The sequence below is a fragment of the Melitaea cinxia genome, chromosome 18 (assembly GCF_905220565.1).
Source record: "Melitaea cinxia chromosome 18, ilMelCinx1.1, whole genome shotgun sequence".
Taxonomy (NCBI): Eukaryota; Metazoa; Arthropoda; class Insecta; order Lepidoptera; family Nymphalidae; genus Melitaea; species Melitaea cinxia.
Window position 1 is genome coordinate 12,550,813 of NC_059411.1, and position 18,252 is coordinate 12,569,064.

Here is an 18,252-nt window from a genome sequence, read left to right on the forward strand (position 1 = left end):
TTTGTTTTATTTAAATAAAAATACTAATAAAACCGTCAATCAAACTTTATTTGTTTTGTTCAAATTATAAAAATTAAATGCAAAATGGGAAAAAGCGGTCGCTTTCACAAGCGACTTCAGGGAAGGCAAAGCTTAGTCGCATTTATTAATATTCAATGAATGCGTGAAATAGGCGTTATTTTATATTTTAATCCTCGGCTGCAGTGTTAGGCACGTAGGAGAGTATAACGGTAGAACGCGCCGGGACGAACACGTCATCACTATTCACCAGACCCTCCTTGATGTGTCTGTGGAAAAATTGCATAATATATAAATCATATCAATAATAAAATTAATCACTAAATGTGTTGCCAAACTCAAATACGGCTAGACAAGTTTAGCACTCTTTTTTTTCTAATACCTTATAGAATATTCTTACAGATAAGAAAATTTAAAAAAAAATGCTCAGAAACTAACTTTACGAGTTTGACAGTCGTAAGACAAGAGAACGTCTGTCTTCATCATCTTAATATATATAAATCTCGTGTCACAATGTTTGTCCGCGATGAACTCTTAAACTACTTAACCGATTTTAATCAAATTTGCACGCCGTGTGCAGTTTGATCCAACTTGAAAGATAGGGTATATTTTGTTTTGATATATGTAATTATTATATTTAAGAAAAAAAATAAGGCGATACAAAGTTTGCCAGGTCAGCTAGTTTAATTATATAATACATATCATCATAAGTAATGAATCTGTTACCTGGTGCCGTTGGCCCGCGGCCCCAAGTACGCGGCGAGCGCGGCGGGCAGCGAGCGTACAGCGCGCAAGTCAGCACGCACATCCTCTGTACGGCTGTTGTACAGCCCCACGTAACCTGTGTGACCGCGCTTCCACCTAGGGAGTTATGTTTATTAAATTCACTGCACTGATTTAACTAAGTTAATTAATTATATTAATTAGTAGCTGTGCACGAAACTTCGTCCGCGTGGAATTTAACAAAAAAGTTATTGTTCAATTCAGATTTATAAAATAAATAAAATTTCTAAACTAAAAGTAGCCTAAGTTACTCCTTATTATATCAGCTATTTGCCAGTGAAACTCCTGTCGAAATCGGTCCAGCCGTTTCAGAGATTAGCCGGTACAAACAGACAGACACAAATTATAAAAAATGTTATTTTAGTATATGTACCGTGTATACATCCATAGGCATTTAGTAAAAAGCGAATATTTTAATATTACAAACAGACAGTTCAATTTTATTTATTTGTATAGATAAAAAAAAAATGAAAGTAAATGTGTACGTAATACTACACAAATAATAATTTCTGGAATATCATGACTATTAAAATCGGTCGGTCCAGTGTGCATTTTAATATACAAAATTATTGTAACATTTCTATTTTTTTTTTTATGTGCACATGTATTTTCATTTCAGTGTCTTTGATGTAACAAAGCCAGCCTTGCGGTCACCAACCCTCCTGCCCAGCGTGGTGACTATGGGCAACACACATGATTCCGCGCCAAAATGGCGCGAATTTTTGGAGGCCTATGTCCAACAGTGGACTGCGATAGGCTGAAGTGATGATGATGATGAAATGTATTTATTTTTGTTATTAAGGAACATTATAGACTGCCTCAGTACTGAGTTATTACAATAAAAAGTTTATGTATGAGATATGAAGGTAGTTGAACACTGACCGTGCGCACGCAAACACAGTTTTGCTGGAGTTACGCACGGGCGCGATCGCAAGTGCGAATTCTCCGTGTTGTATGCTAGCGTCCTCACGCAAAGCCACTGCGTGAAGCAAAGCCTCGCTCTGGAAAAATACCACAGATTATATAACCTTTAACATTACACCATCCATAATGAAATCATCATACGAATGAAAAAATTGTTACCATATAATGGACAGTTTCTACGTATATAGGGCTTGAAAAATATACCACTAAATTGTAGAACTATACAGCCGTTTCTTTGTACAAATAGTTACCTCAATATTCATAGAAAAAAAGTTTTTTTCTAGCGACAAATGAGCGAAACGAAACCAGCTTCAGACAATTTCAAAACCCCCCGACTTGACACGTTTTGTATCTGCGTACTAAAAATAGCTACCTCTAACATCAATTTTCACAGGAAAGCGTTGGGCGTCTCGTGACACCGAATATATTCACAAAGATTCAACCTGTTATTAATTACTAAAACAGGCGGTGGCTGCTGGATTACTATATTGATGTATCCATCAATATTTACCATAGAATTTAATAAAAAAAGGACAACTTATTGAATAAATAATAGTACTCACAGCTAATGTGTTGTTGTATCCAATCTGTTCGAGGCTAAGTACCGGTGTCGACGGCAGTACCATCGAGAACATTGCTAACTCTTCATCTGCACCATCCTGAGTGCTTAACTGAAATATATTTTTTTTTTAACACTTAATTTCTTTTTTTTTTTTTTTTTCTTAAGAATAAGTCCCAAAAATCTCCAATTCGTAATTCAAGAGCAAATTATCAGTTTAAAATAAATATTTATGAAATGGATTTGTTTATCAATCACTGCCACGATAGACGTAGCTATTAACGACCGCCACACATTATATCCATATTGTTATTTTTAACCAACTTCAATAAAGGAAGGAAGGTGTGTCCAGGGGATGTAGTCACATTTAAATTTGATCAAGATCTGAAAGTTAGTTTTTGAATTATCTATAACAATGCATACTTAATTGACTGTTTTACCGGTTACCTACGTCGTATTTATTTGTCGATGTAATCGAAGTCAGTTTTTTTCGTTTGCTAGCAAACACAATTATAGCTGCTCATAGTGTGAATCATACCTGTAGCGCGGGCCGGCGCGCCATAAACTTGATTAGCTGGTTGTATGCGGAGTACGAGTCTTTAAATTTAACGGGCGCGGCGGAGGGCGGCCGCAGGGCAGACGTGTTGCGCTCCAACAGGAACAGCTCGACGTGCGGGCCGGTCTCGGCTATCGTGAACACTGTGTCATCTGGGGAGATATCGTTTATAATGTTATGAGTAGGTCTTACATGTTTCATATGCAAATAAAGTGTGTATGTCTTGTATGGGGAAATGGAATGTCACAAATAAAGATTGTATGTTCAATATTTGCAAAAGCATTGCAAAGTATTAAAATAAGCGACGGGCCCGACGAGCGCGCCCCAGTGCGCCAGCAGCGCGTCCACGGCGGGCGCGTCGGCGGAGTGCTGGTTGCGCCAGAAGTCGCGCTCCGACATATATTACAGCCAGAGCCCTGCACGCTCACCGGCGGGCCCGACGAGCGCGCCCCAGTGCGCCAGCAGCGCGTCCACGGCGGGCGCGTCGGCGGAGTGCTGGTTGCGCCAGAAGTCGCGCTCCGACATATATTACAGCCAGAGCCCTGCACGCTCACCGGCGGGCCCGACGAGCGCGCCCCAGTGCGCCAGCAGCGCGTCCACGGCGGGCGCGTCGGCGGAGTGCTGGTTGCGCCAGAAGTCGCGCTGCGTGTGGTCGGCGCCGCGCGCGCCCGCGCCCGCCGGCCGCTCCTCCGCCAGCCACTCGTTGGCGTGCAGCTCGCGCGCCTTGTGCAGCCTGCGGGTAATATCGTTAATAAACACATTTTTTGCGTATATATTGTATTTATTATATTTTTTATTTATTTTATTTTATATTTATTTTATATCTAGTATCACCATTGCACCCGTGCGAAGCCGGGGCGAGTCGCTAGTTTTTATATAAGTTCCATTCCCTATTGACGACATACAGTCACAATAATTAGAAAAATTTGCTATTACAATACTCATAACAAATGTTTGTATGCAGTTGTATTTACATTTTTTAGTGTTTCTAAATCCAAACAAACATCCTAAAACCGTGGATTGTGAAGCGTTTATATATTCACCTGATTCCGCTAGCACCGGCCTCCATCCACAGCTTGATAACAGCGTCGAACTTACGAACTACTTCGACATTAGCAAAGTTGAGATCTGGTTGATCTTCTGCATACATGTGCAGGTAGTACTCCTGGCGTTTTTCGCTCCATGACCAAGCGGGTTCATCGAGAGTTGATACCTAAAATTAAGACGTGAAAAGTAGTACTATGCGATTTATACGTACAATCTCATAGAAAGAAAAATTAATCTCCAAAATGTAAGTTCATTAATGACAGCACCAAATTGGATAATTCTTTTTTTTTTGCTCGTTATTGTCAGGACAAGATACGTTATAAGAGAAAAAAAAAAAAAAAACAAAATTCAAAAAATTTAAATTATATTCGTTTTTTAATATTTATCATGGTTAACATGAAGCTACCTTTACTTTTTCCTGCCCGAAACAGAGTTATTCTGTCATTCCTTCTCGTGTTTAGAGTGTGATTGTTACTTTGTATGTCAAAATAATTTATATTTTTGTGAATATACATAATTTTACTATAAATGTTCTGTGACGCAATTGTAGGTTACCGTAGCATATAGACACGCCTGCAACACCAGCACCGTCGCAAGCGCGTTGCCGACCCTACCCCCCTAACCTCCCTAGGAGCTCTGGTCCCCTTACTTATCACATAAATATAACACTACTCGAGAGCAGTATTATTTAGGTGTGATTTTGAAAGTTGAAATTCTCCAGATTTTGAGCAGGATATTGCCTCATACCCTGCTGTGCCCTATCTCAATGAAACGTATGTTGTGACATTAACTCAAGCACATATTATCTTAAACTTACCCATCTGTTTGGTGGTTTCGGTTGCGTGCTCAGCTTCTCTGGGTCATATTCATTGCCTTTAGCCCAAACAAAGTAGTCACTGTATTCAGAAGATCGGTTCTCGCTCATCTGGAACCACTTGTGAGTCTTTGACACGAAGCCTGCTGTCAGATCCACGATAACCCTTGTTGACAAAAAGTAAATATTTCAAAAATAAAGTGTAATTTGTGTCATAAAATTATAAAAGTTGTTATAATATTATATTATATTAAAATTAAAAAAAGAGGTAGTATGTTCATAATAAAAAGCATTCTGCCCACACTCAACGTCATTTAGAAAACAATTATAAATAATAGTAATTCAATTTATTTTCTTTCATTTTTAACGACTTGAAGAAAACACTAATTAGTCACAAGTCCAATATGACTATTGTACCACACTATTTATTATTATATTTAAGACAGTAATGATAACTCATGTATTTGTGTTGGTAACAATATATGTATAATTAAATAAAAATAACATTGGGGGACATTAAAAAATATATACATATTTACTATTGTATAAAAAAAATTTAACTTACCTGACTCCAACGTTCTTGGCCTTAACAACGAATTCCTTGAACCGATCGATACAACTAGAGTCCTCTAACACTTCATACGTATCCTTACAGGTGAAAGCGAAGATTCCAGACACTTTAGCCTTCTCGAGCAACGGTAAAGAAGCTTCGATTTCGCTGTAATCTTCTATCGTCGACATATCCACTAACGGGCCCTTTTCATACCTTAGAAGATATGCCATTATTTAGTAAAGACCAATGTTAAATTTTCACTTAAAAAAAAAAGAGCTAACAAGAAGGCCCCAGAAAGATTTTCTAAAGGTCGACTTATCATCAGAATTATCAAAATTTACCAAAATTGCCGATCAATGACAATTAACATTATATCAGTTCAGAATTTGAAATAAAAATGAACGTACAGAAATTTAGAAAAAAATCTCAAAAAAGTTACCACGTCCGTGGAGTCGGTGGGGCACACTTGGGCGCTCGCACAATGATCGCGATGGCGCCGGCCAACATGCACAGCCACAGCGCCCAGAACAAAACGAACATGAACCAGCGCAGACGCACCCAGAACGGATCCTCCGCATACTTCATCAGTTCTTCCTTCGTCAGGCCGGAGAATTGCTACGAATCGAATTAAGTTTTTAAATATTTTCACGACCACTATCAACACTATGGATTCTAAGGAACTAACCGCGATTAATACTTTGCAAACTCTGATATCTCACTTGCGACCACGGCGCCTACAACGACACCGAAATATCGAGATTTTCAAAATATAAATCGCAATAAGTCTCTATAATCCAAATTGAATTGAATTAATGAAGTTTATCTTGAAAAGAATAAGCACAAAAAATATGCTTAGACCTTAATCGAACAGTAAGTATAATGAAAAAATTACTATCCAAAACTATTTCTTAGACATAATCGATATCGGGAAACAATTCTAGTGTAATTTATTATAACAGCTTCGGACTCAGGCACGATATATCTACCTATATTATTATTATTTGTTATATCGCTATTTTGGCTTTTTTTTATTCATAATATTGTTTATTATGTATGTATGTTTATTGGTCTTAATTTACATACGTATTTGAGTACACATTTATATTATATAAATGTGATAGTATACATATTTGCTTTTTTATCGTTAGCGCTCTTTCCGTTTTTACCTCATAGTTAGTTCCTCGCCCTAAGTGTGCCTGGAAGAAATCGCTATACTCAAGTCGATAGTTTAAAATTTTTATCAGTGTTTTCTCTATCCTATTAGTGTGCAAAAAACGTGATTAAATAATAGGAAAAAAATTATACCTAAATTAAATTACTAATAATCTTAACTAATATAATAAAGCTGAAGTTTGTTTGTTTCAGGAGCTACTGGTCCGATTTGAAAAATTCGTTAAGTGTTAGATAGCCAATTTATCGAGATAGGCTATTGCCTATCATCACGCTAAAACCAATAGGAGCGGAGCACCAATGAAGAACTTTTCAAAATCGGGTTTTTTTCTTTTTGAGAACTTCCGCTGCGTGCGCTGCGTAAACAGTTTATTTGGGTTAAAGTTATCTTTAGCCCAAAGTAATAACTATTCCACTCGGACAAAGTCGCGGACAGAAGCTAGTATAATATAATTACTATGGTAGTCACATTACAGCATATTTCATTGTTTACGAAATGTGCAGGTATCAAATTATTTCTTGGTAACTGAAAAGCTGATCTGTCAAGTATTGTAAATAGACAGTTCAATTTAAAAACAAAATGTTACGAGTAAGTGATTTGTGACAAATACTGTCGAAATCAACAAATCGAAAGATGACGCGTTTAAAGGCTTAAAATTATCTTTTAGTCTTATCTTTTTCAAGTGGTATCTGACAATCTGTTGTTAGGAGCCATCAAGGTCAATAAATCTAGAAGAGCCATTTCAAGTACATCTTCTTAGCCATATTAAAATATGTAAAATTAGATATGCTTAACGTTGAAATGACATCCCTAGTCAGGCGTGGCTAGATGCCCAACAGTGGGGTACAATTTATCACAGTACTATCCAGAAAATAAAATATATCCTCGCCTATAATTACTACACTACGCTTTAGTCTCGTCTAAAATGTTTTCAAATTTTAATTGAAGTATTCTCGATTTTCATCAATCGTTTCAATTGTGTCATCTCCATCATCTGACGTTGAACATTTGAATTATTTACCGTTCTACCCTATAAAAATCCTCCTTTTTGTAAGAAAATAGAAACCAAAGCCGGTTAACTTCGCTACTGAGGACTACTCATTTAATTCTGAAACACTTTGGACTTCCTTAGAATTTTACGCAATTTTAAGTTCAACCAAGGTATGTGCCTATGTCGGATAATTCTAATAATTTTTGGTCATATTTTGCCAAAAATAGCAAATTTACCTTTTTGTTAGCGTCGAGCTCGATTTTGGCATCGCCGTTCCTGTGGTCGCCGACCACATACTTGACGTCAGCCATGTCTACTCGGGTAATGATCTTGGCCTCGTCTTCCTTCTGAAGAAGCTTCTCCTCTGCACCGTCAGCCGATAGCTTCTCCTTGGACTTATGTATACTTGTCTTGGATGTCCGGAAATCTAAAAAAAAATTAATTATATTATTAAATGTTTTATTTCATGAAATAGATTTCAACGAATGAATGTAAAGAATCTCTGGAAAAGTTCTTCGCATCACAGTATATTTATGAAATTATTATGTACCTATATACGTAAAAATAGGCAATCGTTTGTTAGCCGTAGTGATCGACATGCACAGATAACCCCTGTGATGTGTTGACATGCCTTAAATAATGTAACACTCAGGATTCCTTAATGCCAGCATAAATAAAAAGTCGTTCCTTTATAGGAATGTCTATTTTGATATATAATAAGATTCCAGCTGCGTTTCCTTTCATAGCGAACTTTGTGTAGAAAAGATTATTACGATATCAATGAAGATCTTAACGATGAAAAGGAATTAGATCGAATTTTGCATGACCAGGCTATCTCTATTATATCTCGCTCCGTCATTAGATATAGAGTTCCAAGTTTTGTAAGCAGGTGGCCATGTGGTGATTTCGGTACACACGATTGGCTGTCTCGTGTTAGTCCTGGTCATTTCATACTCATAGTGTAGATTTTGTTACTTTTTGTATAACGCATTTAAATTTGGAAAAGAGTACCGATAGTTTTTCCTCCGGCTTTTTTTCTCTCGGCCAACACTGGGTCCTTTAGGTTAAGTAATTTGTTGTAATATTTAATAAAGCCGATGACATAATGACAATAATAAAAATAGGCGATGTCTACAGATACACTAGAGACTAGATCAAAATAAAAATATCGTTATTTATTGCATAGTACTGGCTACATTACCTAAGTTAGTAATGTACCTAATGTTAATATTGTAACAATTTCGAAATGTTTTGCTACTATGACTATTTTATTCTATTTCTTTTAAATGTAGAATTTTTCTGGCGTTTGTTAAGTGTTTGTAATCATCTTATGACGAAAATAAACATTTTCATTTTAACGTTTTTCGTGATTATGGACTTGTAAGTTAAAGGTTTATATTTCAGGTCATGTAATTTAATTTTATAAATCAGAATTATATATATATTTTTTTTTATTTTGGAACTGCCACGATTTATAGCATAATTAAGCTTAACGTTTATAATCACGTAAACTTTTTGACCTATTTCTAATTTGCCTAAAATTTATACATGAACGTTGCCGTCTCTTTGTTTTTAACCGAGTTCCAAAAAAGGAGGAGGTTCTCAATTCGACTGTATTTTTTTATGTATGTTACTTCAGAACTTTTGACTGGGTGGACCGATTACGACAATTTTTTTTAATCGAATGGTGTTGTATGTCATTTGGTCCCATTTAAATTAATTTGAGATCTAACAACTACTTTTGGAGTTGTATCTAATAATGCGTTGTTACTTGAGGCTTTTTTCGTCGACCTACGTTGTATTATACCGCATAACTTTCTACTGGATGTACCGATTTTGATAAATCTTTTTTAGTTGGAAAGGAGATATCCCTAGTTTGGTACATGATAAGGAAACGAGGATCTGATGATGGGATCCCAGAGAAATCGAGGGAAACTCTCGAAAATCCACAATAACTTTTTACTTGGTGTACCGATTTTGATAATTTTTAATTTTATCGAAAGCTGATGTTTATCATGTGGTCACATTTAAATTTTATCGAGATCTGATAACTACTTTTTGAGTAATCTTTGATAACGCGTAGTTACTTGACTATTTTTTCGTCAATCTACGTTGTATTACTCGTCGATGTAATTGAAGTCGGTTTTTTTTCGTTTGCGAGCAAACACAATTATCTATACGATTACGGTTCCTCTGGCAATATATTGGGTACCATTGTCATAGAATCTTTGGTAAGGATACTATAGTGTGAGTGAGATTGCGTATCTTAATGTGCGTAGGTACGGATGTACTTGTTTTGTTACAGTTTATGATGCCTTATTTTTATTGTTTTACCAATTCTGATATTTGATGCATTTTACATATTCTTTATAACATTAATTTGGTTTGTGATAGCATAAATTTTAACCTTACAAGTTGAAAAGGCCGAAACCTATAGGTATAAAGATGATTTAGAGATTGACGATTCTTCTCAGCAGTCTACATTTCGAATAAGTTGTATATTTACATTTACTTTAATTAATTTATTACAGACTAACAAAATAATTTGTGAAATTTAAAAGAGCTTTAGAAGCCTTTTTATTTGTTTTTTGATTAAAATAAAGTAATGCGTATAAATATACATACATACAACTAAAACAACGTTAAAAACTATAACAAAAAAAAATCTTCGCATATAAACAATTGAAATTAAAATAATCACTAACTTCAATAAATAAGATTAATAAACTTTCCAACTTTCCCTTCAACACATAGAAGAGATATTCCACATAGTGACACAGTTCGCAAACGCTTCACGCATGACGCAAGGGGAAATAATTATGGCATCAAGTCTTCTTATTCCAAAATTAACAAGAATAATAAAAGATAAAAACAATATAATTTTAAAATAGACGAATTGACCAAAGAATTTACTGTTTTATAAAATATACATAAAAAGAAAGTTAAAGTATCAAAAATTTAACGATCAATCACTATTAAATCCTATTTTATTCCATTACTGTTAAAGTTAAATGGGTTAAAAAGTAAAAGAAGTAATGGAAAACCGAAAATAATTTACAGTCACAGTGACATATTAAAAATAATAGGCAGGTATTTACTCACAAGTAATACGTCTGCAACCGCCGATGGTCTAAGAGTTATTGAATCTTGGACGACGAACTCGAGTTAAACGCTAAGATACGCGCATACTTGACCAACGACTACAGATCGGGGTTCCGTAACTTAGTGTTAATTTTATAACAAATATTGACCTTTAATAGTGTTATTGATGCAAAATTTAAAATAAAGTAAATAAAAACAGGTGTGGTTAAACTATGATTAAGCCTGTGTAGACTGATTAGAACCGAATATATTGCGTTTTACATATTACATGTAAATTTATATAGGTTTGATTTGACTACAATAATACATAAAACTACCTATTTAAAATTCTACGAGTATTATAACAACAATTTGAGTATATATAAATTGCATTCAGCCTGCAACATCACACTGGTGGATATGTTCCCTACTATGAGTAACGATCGCTATCAGGTATTTCAGGTTACATGTTACAATAACAACCGGGACCGACGGATAACGTGCACGGTGAGACCCACAAGGACACATATCTAAACCGGAAAGAAATATTTGTACAAATACAAATATCTATCCTGAACAGAAATCGAACCCGCAAACTGTCGTTTTTTAGGCGACTACTCGCACCACTACATCAGACTGGTTGTTAGTATTTAAATTACAAAGATAAATTTTACTTAAATTTTATTGGCTTTTTTAAAAAAATCTATAATGTTTTCTTTTTTACTTTGGCGCAGTTATTTTTATTCAACTTTGTTTGGAAATCTTTAAGTTATTCTCGCCAATGTTAATTATCACATTTATCATTGTCACTGTACATAAACAACTGAATCTTAAAATATGAACGCGATATACTTACTGAAAACTTTTAATTTAAAATGATTTTACAGGACATAATTGTGTTTGCTCGCAAACGAAAAAAAAACCGACTTCAATTACATCGAAGAGTAATACAACGTAGATCGACGAAAAAATAGTAATACTTTGTTCGTATTCCATATAACGCGACATTATAAAATTGTAGAATTATATAATGTTCTACTGTTATTTCTAACATTTTGTTAGCGATTGTAGGCAGAAATTTCATAAAAGGCCCGTCGTCGATTCGCGCGAAGCGCTGACATCGCTTATTACGGCGGGTTTTTTAGTTGAAGCGGATTTATATTGAATTACGGTTTATATCTTTTTTATTAAAAATATGTAATGTTCATGTTTTCACACAGCTCCGATGCACGACTGGAGTTTACCCCTTCAGATCAACTGTCTAAATAGGCACAAAAAGGCTTACTAGTCTAAGAAATATATTATTACTATATCAAATTGTAAATAAATGAATGCAATAACGCCATCTATCGGAACCTAGTTGCGTTATTAGAAAACGTCTGAACGCCATCTCTAACAAGGTCATTCGTTCAGTAGATTTTACTGTTCAATTTTTTCATTCCGGGGCCTTAAATGAAAATCGATTCTTAAGGAGAAAACTCCAAAAACAGTCAAGTAAATACGCCATATCAGATATAGCTCAAAAAGTTCGAGTCAAATCTCAATTATATTTAAATGGGACCACATGACAAGCACCACCTATCGATTAAAAAAAGAATCATCGATATCGGTCCACCCAGTAAAATAGTAATGAGGTTAATATAACGTTGGTCGACGTAAAATAGCCAAGTAAATACCCAGTATTAGCGATAACTCAAAAATTAAAAGCTCAAATATATTTATAACGAATAAACTGCTACTCTCTACTCTAGTGGAATATTGTAATTTGATCGATAGTGAACGAAGTAATTTCATAACATTTTGATAGATGGCGTTGTGGCAAAGTATTGAACATGACCACAGTCGTCTTAACATCGTCATGTAAATACGTGTCATCAAAGATTACTCAAAAATTGCTCATTATTTCTCAATCATATTTAAAACGGACAACATGACAAGTATTAGCTTTTGATTTATACAAAAAAGATCAAAATCAGTGCACCCAGTAAAAAGATATAACGTATAATACAACGTAGGGTGACGAAAAAACCGTCAAGTAAATACGCAATATTAGATATAACTCACAAATTACGAATCAAATCTCAATTAAATTTGAATGGGACCACGTGACGAATAGTAGCTTTTAATTTATATAAGAAACGTCAAAATCGGTGCACCCAGTAAAAAGTTATGAGGTATAATACAACGTAAGGTGACGAAAATAATGTCAAGTAAATACGCGTTATCAAAGATTAATCAAAAAGTAGTTATCAGATCTCGATAAAATTTATATGTGACCACATGATAAACATCAGCTTTCGATTAAAGTAAAAATTATCAAAATCGATACACCCAGTAAAAAGTTATTGCGGATTTTCAAGAGTTTCTCTCGATTTCTCTGGGATCCCATCATCAGATCCTGGTTTCCTTATCATGGTACCAATCTAGGGATATCCCCTTTCCAACAAAAAAAGAATTATCAAAATCGGTACACCCAGTAGAAAGTTATGTGGTATAATACAACGTAGGTCGACGAAAAAAGCGTCAAGTAAAAACGCATTATTAGATATAATTCGAAAAGTAGTTGTTAGATCTCAAATAAATTTAAATGGGACCAATCGGCACACACCACCTTTCGATTAAAACAAAATTTGTCGAAATTGGTCTACCTGGTCAAAAGTTCTGATGTAACATACATAAAAAAAAAAAAAAAAAAAAAAAAAAAAAAAAAAAATACAGTCGAATTGAGAACCTCCTCCTTTTTTGGAAGTCGGTTAAAAATCGTCTTTAGTTAAAAATATTTTTTTCTAAGTTTCATAATCATATTTCTAACTTAAATAATATTTATAATTTTCATTTAATTAATTACATTAATATTTTTTCTAACATTGTAACAAAGTCAGTGGCTAAGAATTATATTTAAAATAAACTCCGTATAAAGTTGCATTTCCGCTGATCCCTACAACAGGTTCCTTTATTTTTCGTTTGTTCCACGAATCAAGATGGAATGCTGCACAGTCTGGACTTGACTGCAATGTTTTTTGTGCAAAAATTACATCCCCCTCAGTTGTGTACAATTTGAACAAAGCTTATATTATATGTGAGTTGAACGTCATTTAAAATGTAATTAAGGCCGAATTAAGTTCATCATAAGGTAATTAATCCTTAGAATTTAGAAATTAGAAACTTATTACTAAACTTTTATCTCAACTCGATTGTTTGGAATAGCAAATATACAATTGTAAATAATAATTAAATTCCCTTAATGGAGTAAAATTAAGCTAAAGGTAATGATATTTGTATAAGTATTTAGAAAAAATGTTAAAGGCACTTAACTACAATCTATATAAAATCACTTTTTTAAGCTATATAAAAAGAAAAAATAATCACAACAATTAAATTCATTTTAACCATTATTATTTTTTAAAAATTCACATCATTTGGCACAGACAAAAAAGAACGAAATTGTAACAGATATTTAAAGAAATAATTAAAACCCGTTGTTCTATTTTTTAAATAGATAGTGCGAGTTTGAAAGCCCCACATACGGAACACTAATAGAAAGCAGTCCACCGAAACGGATCGATATTGTGTGGAAGAAACCCACAGTTGTAATGAGCTTCACTATCTGGATCATAAGAATGTGTACTCTCTTAACAAGGAGTAAACAAATAGGCGTGACCCACTTCAGAATCTGTTTGAGACCATCAGAAGCAAATATGTACCTCATTACTAAATTTTCCGAGGTACTGGTACAAAATATTCACTTTCAGTTATTTTTTTCACGTATGGGAAAGCAAAAAAAGCTCTAGGATCGACTTTGTGTATCGTGGAATCCGGTTTATAGTCGGAAGTTTTTGTCGGTTCTGGCCAGTCCTGGACGGTCTTATGTGAATGTGCTTGCCAGTCGCAGATTCAAATTCGATAGTGCCCATTAGGTATGTGCAATATAATGTATGTGCATATAATTGCATATTAATGTATTTTTATATTCAGGTAGTACCTACTATCTTCGCTTTTCCCTTTTTTTGTATAAAAAATATGAATCATCCTATAGGATATATTTTATCACATATTGAGATCGTCATTTAAATCTTAGACACCTTAAAAGCGAGCAGTCGTGTTACTAACCAAACTTATTTCGTAATAAATAGAAAAAAAAATAGAGGTAAATTTATAGTTTGTAGAAAAAATGGCAACTGCGGCAGTCACGAGACGCGCGGACTTCGCAGTCCGCAGAACGACGTAGAATGCGTCTTGAAGTGCGACTTAACAGCTACTTTTAAGGAACCATTAATTAGATGTGTTATTTACGTAGTCTGCATCTTACAAAACGTTTTTGCGCGTAGGGAGTCTCTCGAGGACACCTCGTAAACGAAAAATGGGAGCTTATAACCGCCCATCAATGTATGTCATTTGAATTTTCGTCAATGACTCTCAATTACGTAAATACTGCTTTTATCGTCCAATTAAACCATCAATTGCAATGATCAATTAATCGTCTTGGAAACACTGCACGAAATAATATACATAACAACACAAACAGTATTTGAGAGACATCACATAATGCTGTACTATAAAATGTAACCAATATTTGTACAGGTCATTCAGAAGATTTTCGCAGGCTGAGCGTCTGTGTTGTTTCCAGTAGCCCCACATTATACCAAGCGACCGTCTCAAGTCTCCAAACTGCTAGTAGGTAAAGTACTACCAAGATAGTAAGTCAATACACGGTAAGCGGTATTATGCGTATTCTCATATTAAGACAAACTTGTCTTCTAGAAAATACGATACGAACAAGGATTTGTTTTAAACTGGAGTTAAAAACAGAATTTTTAATACACGGTGACAGAGCTCTGGCTGGCGCTACTAGAGCTGCTCCTTTCTATCAAATTATAATTGCCATATTTAGTACAATAATATACCTAGCTATTGATTTATTGTGCAAGAAGATTTAAGTTGTACCTGAGAATAGAGGAAGATAGTAAGTATCATACAAAAATGTATCAAGTAAAACTTTATTTGTCTGTGCCTTATCTGTGGTGAACTGACTGGTTAGTTAAATGCAGTGGTTCGTAGTTCTAAAAAGTTCAATAACATTTTTAATGTACAATAATGTAAGTACTAATTTTTTTTTTTTGTATGAAATACTTGAAAAAATTTAATTGTATTCAGTTCTTTTGATTTAGTATTTAATACCTAATATAATAATAGTGAAAGTTGTTTGTTACTCTTTCACACAAATAGTACTGGACCAATTTGATTGAAACTTTGTACGTACACTGCTGGAAGCCTAGAATAATACATAGGCTACCTTTTATCCCGACATTCCTACGGGATCGAAAATTACATGGATGAAAACGCGAGATGCAGTTAGTATATCATAAAAGTGCTTACCAGTAATCTTTTAAGCACCTACTTTTACTTATTAGTATTTTTTAATTTTTTATACTCTAAAAATATTACCTGTTTAAGTTTATTATAATGTTTCATTTGATAAATTTGACATTTGAACATGCCTTAACTGACAAATTAATACCAAAATTGACAAAAAATAAGAATGATGTTATATTACTGCAAACTCTTTTATTTCTCTTATTATAAATATAAACTTATAAAATACTAGCACTCTTAACAATCAATGATTTTGGTTCAAGTTTTCGAGAAATTGTTGAAACAATCTATTTCTCTCTCTTTGAATACTATTTGACTCTTCTACAATATTTATTAGTCTATCTAACTTCTCTTCTACAACTCTCTGTCTATCTCTCATTTCTATTGTAGCTTTTCTAAACTCTGCATTTCTCTTTCTAAGTAATTTTCTCTTTACTTCTTCAGTTTGTCCATTTGAAGTTTCCCCATTTTCTGGAACCTCTTCAAATTTTGCTGAAGTATTTATCTCTAATAAAGCTTTACTTATTCTATCTGCTGTTCCCTCTTGTAACTTTTGTTGGATTTCGGGTTGATATTCACCATCAATGCTATAAATTTCTTCAAATATATCAAAATACGGCCATTTGAAAGCTGTAACTCCACTTCTGTTTTTCTTTCTTAATAACCTTATATAAGTTTGTTTTAAATTCCTAAATTTCTTATCACAACTATCAGGTCCCTTGGCCACTGCATTAGCTATGTCTATCCAGACATTCTTTTTCCTAATTTTTGGATTTCTAAATTTATCAATATTTTGTAAATACAGAGCTAACATTCTGGCGGTACTCTCGTGGTCCCAGTGGTCATCTGGATCGTCAGGTGTCTCCATGATTTCTGTTTGATTCAACTGCATATACTCTGTATCAGCTTCAATATATTCAATTTCATTAACTGAAAATAAATTCTCCATTCATGATCATCTTTAATTTTTTTTTTCAATTTATGGGAACATATATATAACTACCCTAATGAAACTATAATAAGGACATGAAGCATTCCTGTTAAGTATGGCCCATTTCTCAATTGACATTCATAAGAACTTCCTAAACTCATTGGTTCTGTTCACAGCATACACATTGACATATTATCGCATTAAATTTGTATAGTGATATATCACTATTTTATAAAATATTTTAAAATCAATTTTTTTTTTCTTATATAAAAACACTTCTTTAATTATATAAAAATATGCAAAGAAAATTATATAGTTAAAACGCAAAATAATACGTAAATTGCATCAGTCAGCACAGTAACGACAAAATGGCGCTGCTATGCTATCATTCGTCCTGTGAAAGCGCTTTATAACCCGTCCAAATAAAGTTTAACGATATAGCTAACTAAAAATTATAAAATATTTATTGTTTAATCGTAAGTGAAATAAAATTAATGCACCATCAATACTATACTTTCAACAACGTTATACCACATGTATACCTTACATATATATTTATAATATGGGAAAATGAAAATTAATATAATTCAGAATATTAACAGCGTAACTTCGTAATTCGATCGGCTTATACAAAACGTGACGACATTTAAAGCATAAATTGCTTCAATGTCAAAGATCAGCTGATAATGCTGAGGTTAAACAATTGAAATTTGTACAAAGAATTCGACTTAAAAGTATTGTCTTGCTCAATAATATCTGCAGTATTATGAGAATTATCGATGATGATGATAATAATAATAATCATTTTCGATCAGATTTACGTCCTTACCTTAATCTTGTACTCATTCATATTAAATTTAAAAATTAAACTGTAGTCATAGTAACTAACGTAGGAACGTTAGTTTTTCTTGATAAATTCTGCGATTAAAATGCCATTATTACCTGTATCAGACTCCGGAATTGGCTTATAAGAGGCGACGTGTTCATCCGTCGCCTCTTTTACTTGGCCCCCATCTATAGTGAGATGGTTTTTTCGCGTCTCCGACATGATGAATTACTTGTTTTCAAACCAGTTTTGCAAGTAGAAAGCTTTCACTTGGCGTCAGTAAGTTAAAATTACAGCACTTCAATTAGGTACATCAATTATTTCACTTGCAACAGAACGCCATACGAATTGAATTCCAAGAATGAGAATTGAGAATGAGTCAAAGAATGACAAATTGACAACTAAGTATTGACCTCAATACCACACCCAAAAAAAATCGATCTGTATGACAATACGTTCAGAATTTAGGAATGAATAAATATAATTAAATATGGTTTTATTTATTTTTCATTTGAAAGAAACAATATATTCATATATTTCTAACATATTCTTTTAAGTTTTTTTTTGCGTAATCGCCTAATGTACTGTTTTATATATTTAAAAAAAAATAATTTTACAATCAGCT

At 33.8% G+C, this 18,252-nt stretch overlaps 2 protein-coding genes across 2 annotated transcripts; both read right to left on the reverse strand.

Annotated features, from left to right (window-relative positions):
- Positions 1-27: 27 nt before the first annotated feature.
- Positions 28-18,026, reverse strand: LOC123662347. Its single transcript, XM_045597200.1, has 12 exons — positions 17,744-18,026; positions 7,653-7,843; positions 5,694-5,869; positions 5,267-5,467; positions 4,705-4,867; positions 3,884-4,053; positions 3,389-3,573; positions 2,823-2,992; positions 2,289-2,396; positions 1,684-1,802; positions 745-879; positions 28-287 (listed from the first exon to the last, which is right to left on the reverse strand). Exons 1-12 carry the CDS (start codon positions 17,847-17,849, stop codon positions 188-190), a joined length of 1,824 nt encoding a protein of 607 aa, XP_045453156.1. The 5' UTR covers positions 17,850-18,026; the 3' UTR covers positions 28-187.
- Positions 16,046-17,426, reverse strand: LOC123662345. Its single transcript, XM_045597198.1, has one exon. The coding sequence runs from the start codon at positions 16,817-16,819 to the stop codon at positions 16,115-16,117; it is 705 nt and encodes a 234-aa protein (XP_045453154.1). The 5' UTR covers positions 16,820-17,426; the 3' UTR covers positions 16,046-16,114.
- Positions 18,027-18,252: the final 226 nt, after the last annotated feature.

Excerpts from the sequence above, each read along its gene's own strand:
- LOC123662345 (XM_045597198.1), bottom strand. The coding sequence starts at position 16,819 with ATGGAGAATTTATTTTCAGTTAATGAAATTGAATATATTGAAGCTGAT.
- LOC123662347 (XM_045597200.1), bottom strand. The coding sequence starts at position 17,849 with ATGTCGGAGACGCGAAAAAACCATCTCACTATAGATGGGGGCCAAGTA. Across the intron at positions 5,468-5,693 it reads CCACCGACTCCACGGACGTG|GTATGAAAAGGGCCCGTTAG; the intron begins GTAACTTTTTTG and ends ATATCTTCTAAG. Across the intron at positions 4,054-4,704 it reads CGAAACCACCAAACAGATGG|GTATCAACTCTCGATGAACC; the intron begins GTAAGTTTAAGA and ends TCTTAATTTTAG.